This window comes from Crocuta crocuta, unplaced genomic scaffold (genome assembly GCF_008692635.1).
Source record: "Crocuta crocuta isolate KB4526 unplaced genomic scaffold, BGI_CrCroc_1.0 scaffold32, whole genome shotgun sequence".
In the NCBI taxonomy this organism is placed as follows: domain Eukaryota; kingdom Metazoa; phylum Chordata; class Mammalia; order Carnivora; family Hyaenidae; genus Crocuta; species Crocuta crocuta.
In genome coordinates, this window is record NW_027529424.1 from 2,192,853 (window position 1) to 2,202,360 (window position 9,508).

General features: G+C 41.6%; 1 protein-coding gene across 2 annotated transcripts in view; it reads right to left on the reverse strand.

Annotated features, from left to right (window-relative positions):
- Nucleotides 1-205: 205 nt before the first annotated feature.
- Nucleotides 206-9,508, reverse strand: part of PRPF18 (pre-mRNA processing factor 18) — a 53,775-nt gene continuing 44,472 nt past the window's right edge. Inside the window, exon 10 of one of the 2 annotated variants that reach the window (XM_077758470.1) lies at nt 206-1,533. In XM_077758470.1, the coding sequence (XP_077614596.1) occupies nt 1,453-1,533 (81 nt within the window). In that variant the 3' untranslated portion in view covers nt 206-1,452. The remainder of the gene's footprint in view (nt 1,534-9,508) is intronic. The other variant, XM_077758469.1, reaches the window with a different exon arrangement.

Below are 9,508 nucleotides of genomic sequence, written 5' to 3' on the forward strand. Positions count from 1 at the left end.
AGGGCGGTCCCAGAGCCTGGACGGAAGCCTCAGCCACAGAGCCTTAACGGACGTGTCTGCCAGGAAGGCTGTTGCTGCTACCACCACCGTTACTGCTGCCGCCCTTCTGTGAGCACACACGGCCTCGCAACATAGGCCTCAAGAAAGCTACTCTGGCTACACGCTAATGATCAGGAAGCAATAATCAATATTCACTGAGCTCTCATTTGCCAGGCAGTGTGCTAAGCATTTTATTTTACTTGAACACAACCACGGGGCTGAGGTACGTACTACGTTCAGGAACTACCACTGCACATAGGCAAAAGGAGGCTGGGAAACAGTAAGTTACTTGCCCACAATCACACACTCGGTGGGTGGACAGCTGCAATCTCTGGCTCGGAAGATCCGACTTGGGAGCCCCCACTCTTGCTGCTCACTGTCCCACGGCGCCACTCCCCCGGTCAGCTGTGCTCTCTTCACCCACCTTCCTCTGTGAACGGAGTCCTCTGACTTCCCGGGCAGAGCCATTCATCACCATTACCTGGGGAGGACACTGTGAGATTCAGAAGCCCTCATCTGTGCAAAATCAGACCCGTGACCTAGGACTCAGGTGGTGACGAGGGTCCCAGAACACCGCTCCTCTGCTTGGCGGCGGGGAGCTGGGAACTGCAGTCCACCACAGGCCCGGCCACAGTGACATGAGCAGGCAGGCCTATTCTGGGAAGAACCAGTGGCATCAAAATGTCCCCATCCTTGGCTGGCTTGACAATCCATTTCCCCACCTTGAACCTTGATGCACTGGGGTTATGTAATTTAAACTCCTGCTGGGATACCACCTTTTTCAAACTTCTATTTCCTGTTCATTCTATCTGTCCCAAGAGATGACGAACACTAAAATTTACACTCCTTATGAGGTAAAAGCAAGCCTTGAAATGCAAGTAAAAACACTCCACAGTAATAACATTTACATTCAAATTCTACTGCAAGATGGCCCAAATTCAGCAACATTTAAGGACTATAAAGTTTCATTAAATGGTTCCACATTTTCATTGAAATATATAAAAATATTTTTTATAAATACTGCATAAAAGACAATGTGAAAATTACCATATTTTACAGAAATAATTAAGTCCATCCTCAAATGTTCCTTTTTAATCATCTGCCAAGTCTCAGGTTTAGAGGGAGAAAGTCATTTTAAACCCCCTTCTGTGACAGTTGTCTACACATTTAAATTATGAGGAGAAGTCTTTAGAACTAATTTTTCGTCTATTTAAAGCAAATGACACAAAAATCCATTTGCAGCCAGATATGATATGAGAGCCAACACTGTTTCTTAAAACCAAGAGAGTTGCATTAGGTAGGACTCAAACACAAGAAACTCCATTTTTCTTCTTCCCTCGTTCTTGTTGGTAATTCCAGAAGTCCGCCCCACATTCACTTAAGCTTCTTGTCACTTTACACCACGCACAGATTTCACAGGGCATTGTACTCCACACATTTTGATGGATCTGTAGGGAAGTGCTTCTGGCAGATGGTCATTAACCTCTTCAATCCCTAAGAAAATAAGGAGAATAAAGACTGGTTATGATACAGCTGAAGTACTCTTAACTGCACCTCTCTGTACTCACTGGTTTACCAGTGTCTCCACGAAAATGTAGCAGCCCCCAGTAAGACCACTCAGATGCTCACTCAGAGAAACGTCTGTTCGCGTGCACCCAAGAGAAGTACAACACAGTCACAACAGAACTGCTGGCAGTAAAAACAAAGTACTGGAAACCCAAATGTCCACGAGAGGAGAATGTATGAATAAGCTGTAATATACTCACAAATGGAACATCTGACAACACTGAAAGTGAATTAGCTAGAACTCCGGCAGGTTCCACTGGAGAGGTAACCCCAGCTTAAGCACCCACTGTATGTACTTATATGTACCATCCCTGTAAGAAGTGACAGAAGAGTCACTCAAATCATCCGTGCTACAGAAGAGAACTGTGTTGATGAGGGATTCTGGTTGAGAATAACTGATATACATACACCTTAGAAACAATGTTGAATAGGTTCAGGGCCAACATGGTGGAGAAGCAGGGGGATCCATACTTCCCAAGTCTCTCAAACAAAGAAGGGTTGAAGCCAAAGGACTTTGAACCCCAAGAGTCTGGGAGGAAAAGAGACTGAGTCTACCAAGGAGAAACACGGAAAACCTGATGGTCCATAGCTGGGTAACTGTGAATTGGGGGAGATAAAAGCGGCTGCACAGGCACAGAGAGGAGGGATCCCCTTCTGCAGAGAGACAAAGAGAAGAGAAAGAGCAGCTGGGGAAGTGAAGGACCCAATCTGGACATGGAAAGCACAGAAGACAGCAAAGACTCTACTGCTGCAGAGATCAAGGATCTTAAAAATAGGATGAATTAAAAAATGCTATGAATGAGGTGCATAATAAAATGAAGGTGGCCACAGCGCGGATTGAAGAGGCAGAGGGGAGAATAGGTGAATCAGAAGATAAAATGGAAAAAGGGGAAGCTGAGAAAAAGAGAAAAAAAATGCACAATCACAACGGAAGAATTCGAGAACTAAGTAATGCAATCAAATGGAACAATAACCATATCATAGGAATTCCATAAGAAGGAGAGAGAGAGAAAGGGGGTTGAAGGAGTACTTGAACAAATCACAGCTGAGAACTTCCCAACCTGGGGAAGGAAAGAGACTTTGCAATCCAAGAGACACAGAGAATTCTCCTCAGATGTAACTTGAATCGATCTGCTGCATGACATATCATAGTGAAGCTGGCAAAATACAAGGATAAAGAGAATTCTGAAAGCAGCTAGAGATAAAAGTGCCTAACATACAAAGGTAGACACATATGGGTAGTAGCAGACCTATCTACTGAAACTTGGCAGGCCAGAAAGGAATGACAGGAAATCTTCAATGTGATGAACAGGAAAAATAAGCAGCCAAGACTCCTTTATCCAGCAAGCCTGTCATTCAGAATAGAAGGAGAAATAAAGGTTTTCCCAAACAACAAAAACTGAAGGGATTCATCACCAATGAACCAGCCCTACAAGAGATCCTAAGGGGGACTCTATGAGGGAAATGTTGCAAGGAACACAAAGACATCACCACAAGCATGAAACCTACAGGGAACACAATGACTCTATAAACCCATATTCTTCAATAACAATACTGAATGTAAACAGACTTAAATGCTCCAATCAAAAGACACAGGGTATGAGAATGGATTAAAAAAAAAAAAAAAAAAAAAAACCNATGCTACTGGAAGTCAAAAGAAAGCTGGAGTAGTCATCCTTATACTGGACAAACTGGACTTTAAATTAAAGGCTGTAACAAGAGATGAAGAAGGGCATTATATAATAATTACAGGGTCCATCCATCAGGAAGAGCTAACAATTATGAATGTCTATGCACCGAATTCAGAAGCACCCAAGTATATAAAACAATTAATCACAAAACCATAACCAATCTTATTGGTAGGAAATGTGGTAACTGCAGGGGGCTTTAACATTCCCTTACAGCAATGGACAGATCATCTAGACAGAGGATCAGTAAAGAAACAATGGCCCTGAACGATACACTGGACCAGATGAACTTGACAGATATATTTAGAACTCTACTTCCCAAGCAAAGGAATAGACTTTCTTCTTGAGTGCACATGGTACATTCTCCAAGACAGATCACATACTGGGGCACAAAAGAGCCCTCAGTAAATATATCTGAGGTCATACCATGCATACTTTCTGATCACAATGCTATGAAACTGGAAATCAACCACAGGAAAAAGTCTGGAAAACCTCCAAAAGCATGGAGGTTAAAGAACACCCTACTAAAGAACAAATGCAACCAGGCAATTAGAGATTAAAAAATATATGGAAACAAATGAAAATGAAACTACAACAATCCAAACCCTTTGGAAGGCAGCAAAGGCAGACCTAAGAAGAAAATACATTTCACTCCAGGCCTATCTCAAGAACAAGGAAAATCCCAAATACAAAATCTAAAAGCACACCTAAAGGAACGAGAAGCCAAAGAGCAAAGATACCCCAAACCCTGGAGAAGAAGAGAAATAATAAAGATCAGAGTAGAAATAAACAATATAGAATAAAAACAAAACAAAAACCAGTAGAACAGATCAATGAAACCAAGAGTTGCTTTTTTTGAAAAAATAAACAACATTGATAAACCAGTTGGCAGGCTTCTCAAAAAGAAAAGAGGACTCAAATAGAAAAAATCACGAATGAAAATGAATTTATTATAGCCAATCCCTGAGAAATACAAGGAATTATCAGGGAATACTATGAAAAATTATATGCCAACAAACGGGACAATCTGGAAGAAATGGACAAATTCCTAAACACACATGCACTACCTAAACTCAAACAGGAAGAAATAGAAAATCTGAACAGACCCCTAACTAGTGAAGAAACTGCATCAGTTATCAAAAATTTCCCAACAAATTAAGAGTCCTGGGCCAGGTGGCTTCCCTGAGGAATTCTACCGGACATTTAAATCAGAGTTAATACCTATCCTTCTCAAGCTGTTCCAAAAAATATAAATGGAAACAAAACTTCTAGACTCATTCTATGGAACCACCATTACTTTGATTCCCAAACCAGACAGAGACTCAGCAAAAAAAGAGAACTACAGACCAGTATCCCTGATGAATACGGATGCAAAAATTCTCAACAAGATACTAGCAAATTGAATTCAACAGCATAAAAAGAATTATTCACCATGATCCAGTGGGATTCATTCCTGGGCTGCAGGGCTGTTTCAATATTCGCAAATCAATCACTGTGATACATCACATTAATAAAAGAACAGAACCATACAATCCTGTCAATAGATGCAGAAAAAGCATTTGACAAAATACAATATCCTTTCTTAATAAGAACCCTCAAGAAAGTTGGGATAAAAAGAACATAGTTAAACAGCATAAAGGCCATCTATGAAAAGCCCACAGCTAACATCATCCTCAATGGGGAAAAACTGAGAGCTTTCCCCCTGAGATCAGAAACACGAAAGGGATGTCCACGCTCACCACTGTTGTTTAACATAGTGCTGGAAGTCCTAGCATCAGCCATCAGACACCAAAAGGAAAGAAAAGGCATCAGAACTGGCAAAAAGGAAGTCAAACTTTCACTTTTTGCAGATGACATGATAAGCTATATGGAAAACCCGACAGACTCCTCCATCAGCTAGAACTGATCCATGAATTCAGCAAAGTGGCAGGGTACAAAATCAATGTACCCAGAAATCGACTGCATTTTTATACACCAATAATGAAGTAACAGAAAGAGAGATAAAGAAACAGATCCCATTCACAACTGCACCAAGAACCATAAAATACCTAGGAATAAACCTAACCAAGGATATAAAAGATCTTTATACTGAAAACTATAGAAAGCTTATGAAGGAAAGTGAAGAAGATACAAAGAAATGGAAAAACATTCCATGCTCATGGACTGGAAGAATAACTATTATTAATATGTCAACACTACCCAAAGCAACCTACACATTCAATGCAATCCCAGTCAAAAGTGCACCAGCATTCTTTTCAAAGTTAGAACAAACAATCCACACTATTTTCCAGAGCAGTTGCACCAGTTTGCATTCCCACCAACAGTGCAAGAAGGTTCCCAGTTCTCCACATCCTCGCCAGTGTGGAGATTCTTCAAAAAAATTAAAAACAGAACTATCCTGTCACAAGCAATAGCACTACTAGGAATTTACCCAAGGGATACATGAATGCTGATGCATAGGGGCACATGTATTCCAATATTTATAGCAGTATTTTCAACAACAGCCAAATTATGGGAAGAGCCTAAATGTCCATCCACTGACAAATGGCTGAGGAAGGCGTGGTTTATCTATACAATGGAATACTACTTGGCAATGACAAAGAATGAAATCTGGCCATTTGCAGCAATGTGGATGGAACTGGTGAGTATTATGTAAAGTGAAATAAGTCAGTCAGAAAAAGATACCGTATGTTTTCACTCATATGCAGATGTTGAGAAACTTAACAGAAGACCATGGGGGAGGGAAATGGGGAAAAAAAAAGTTATAGAGAGGGAGGGAAGCAAACCGTAAGAGTCTCTTAGATGCTGAGAACAAACTGAGGGCTGATGGAGGGTGGAGGAGACGGGAAATTATATTTAAAAAGAAACAATGTTGAAATGGAAAAGCAAGGAACAAAGCTATGTAAGTATAATGCAATTTTAATAAAACTGAAAAACAATTTTAAACAAAAGATATTGCTTATAAATACATAGTGTGGTAGAATTATTTCTGAAAAAGCAAGGCAACAACAAATTCAGGGTACAGTCAGTGATCTTCAGAATGTTCTAGTTCTTAAGCTGGGAATAAGGCCTTTAGACAATTTATTTCATAACTTACACGTTACACGTGTTCCTTTGTGTATACCAAGTATTACACGATACAAACATTTAATTTCGGGGGGGGCAGTGAGAGTGGGGGAGAGTGACAGACAGAGAGAATCTTAAGCAGGCCCCACGCTCAGCATGGAGCCCAACATGGGGCTCGATCTCACCACCGTGAGTCGAAACCAAGAGTCAGAGACTCAAGCAACTGAGCTACCCAGGCACGCTGTAACAACATTCCAATATAATCATAAAAACAGAATACAACATCCCCAACATAGCTCGGCCAATCCTTCAGAATTCAGTACACTACACTGACTCTGTTCTGGCATCCACTGCCATGCTTTGATTCTCTTCAGGCAACTACAATACAGAATTCCCAGGCTCTCACCAATTTCGAGTGCTCTCTCTCCCTTCCGCAGTTAGGCCAGTTCTCAACCAGTATGTTAACTCTGGAGTGACTTTAAATGGATGACAACAACTATCGCTACTAAAATTCATTCAGTCTCTTTCATCCTTCAGTCTGATCTCTCAACATCCTTGGCTGGCATCTGGTTTTTAGTTATTCTTCTTAGCTTTCTCATCCATAACTAAGCAAACCACCTCTACGTCATCACCCAAATTCACACACAGCTGAGGGACAAGAACAGAAACCTGCAACACACCAGTATAGACCTCTCCGGTCTCCGGAACAATTCCGGGAAGAGCTTTGCAAACCAGCACTGAATCCTAGTAACTCTTTCACCTACCAGTCTATAAACTTCCTTGTTTACACAGAGACGCTTTGTCCAATGTTTTACTGAATTCTATATATAAACCACCACCGCCAAGAATAGCAGCACATAATTTTAATGACCCACAAGGCAATTTTTGGCACAAATTATTTTAAGGTTTCTCACCTGGGTTCACAAAAACTGAAACCACCCAGTTTCTATCACACTAACGAGAACAAGGAGATCCCATCACAGGCCAAAGGCCGACTATGGTCAGAGCTCTACTGATACTGAATAAGAATATGTATACAGCATGCTACCTGGTACATAACTGGTATTCTCTCAGGATTCATTTTCTTTCCTCAAAATGATACAGTGAAATATCATCTGCTCTTACAACCAGACGGGGCTTCATGACCTAGCAGGAAAAGCGGCGTGTGGCTATCATCGCCTAGAAGCCTAAGGTGATGTAACAGGGATCTAAAACATCAGCAAGCATTTAGACTCTTACTCTGTAATCACCTAAGTATGCAAATGCCACTCAAGCTCAGTGACATCACCAAAAGCAAAACAAAACACACAGTGTCAACAAAAAGTCCCTGCAAAATCTCTCCAGTGCCCCAGTACCCCGACAACACCAATGTAACTCCCTTCTAGGGGCTGAACTGCATCTGTCAGACGCAACATCAGGGAATCATGATTTTCAAACATTTTACTCCAAGTCGTTTTGTAGGCTCAAAGAATGTCCTCACTCTGAGACTGAAGAACCAGGAGTGAGGAAGGAGGTGAGCTTGCAGCCACTACCCAGGACGGGCCGCTGGCAGGCGGTGCAGACACCATGGAATTTGCTTCGCACCGCGTTTAGGTGCTCATTGTTGTCCCCTGTGCCCATCAGGTACTTGCTTTAGGATAAAGACCGTTCCCTCTCAGTCCAGTTTCTCCTGCTATGAATTCTAATCATGTGTATGCAAAACTGTGATTCGTAGCCATGGAAATAGATGTGATAGCACTTATCTGGCATCCTAACTTTTCTGAACGGATAGGTGAAAAGAGAGGAGGCTAAGAAAGAACACCCTGGGGGTGCCTGGGTAGCTCCGTCAGTTAAACATCCAACTTTGGCTCAGGTCATAATCTCACTGTTCATGGGTTCGAGCCCCGCGTCGGGCTCTGTGCTGACAGCTCAGAGCCTGGAGCCTGCTTCAGATTCTGTGTCTCCCTCTCTGTCTGACCCTCCCCTGCTCACGCTGTCTCTCTCAGAAATAAATAAAACATTAAAAAATTTTAAAAATAGAAAGAAAAGAAAGAAAGAAAGGAAAAGAAAGGAAAGGAAGGGAAAGGGAAAGGAAAAGGGAAAGGGAAAGGGAAAGGGAAAGGGAAGGACGAACACCCTGAAGGAATCCCAATAGCCTCAGTGAGCCGCAGAACACGGCACAAATTATTATGAGCAAATAAAAGGCAAACTGGTGTTAGGACTGCTGGAGGCAGTTTTTCTTGTAAGAAATGGAATCTTGGCTGTTTGCTCCTTATAGAAGGTATTTCTGATGCTTATTTAACCCCACTAAGCAGACTCTAGGATTTAAAAATAAATACCAGTATCCTGTCTGAAATCTTAGCTGCCAAGAGGTTGTGAAATTCAACAGTCTGAGTCATAAATAGTTACCACAAAACATTACAATATATTTTTGCAGTAAGGACTGGTAGGACACAGCACAAATTTCTAAAGGGTTGTGTAAGGCCAGGACAGCACATGGTTATTTTCCAAATGGAAACACATCTTTTTAACTAGATCCCTCAGGATTTCAGTTTCAAATTACCTAAGGATGCTTAACCCAGTAAGACAATGAGCTGCTCAGTTTAGCTTATTGCAAACAGCTTCTTAAAAACTGGTGCTTTCAATTATCATTTTTATTTCCATGAAAGCAATAAATTTATTTAATAAAAATTTTTTCAGTACCTACAAGGTGCAAAGCACTGTTCTAGGCTGAGAGAACACCAGGAAGAAAGCAGAAAAAATCCCAGGCTCATTGAAATTATACTCCAATGAGGGAACACAGACAAGAAAGAAAACGAACATGTAAAACACCTAATGTGAGATTATGCTAAACGCTCTGGACAAAAATAAAGCAGGAGAGAGGTTTGTGTGCATGCGGGGTGTGGCCAGAGGGACTGGCTTTTACTCCAAGTGAACTGGGGAACCACGGCAGAGCTCTGAGCAAGACAGCACCATAATCTGATTCCTACTTTACCTGGATCACCCTGCTGTGCAGATACTGACGAGGGGCAAGGATATGGGGCGCCTTTCTGGCTCAGTCAGTAGAGCATGCAACTCTTGTTCTCAGAAGTCTTAAGTTCGAGCCTTGTGTTGGGTGCAGAGGTTACTTTAAAAAAAAAAAAAAAAAAAAGGGGGGGGAAAGGAGAGCT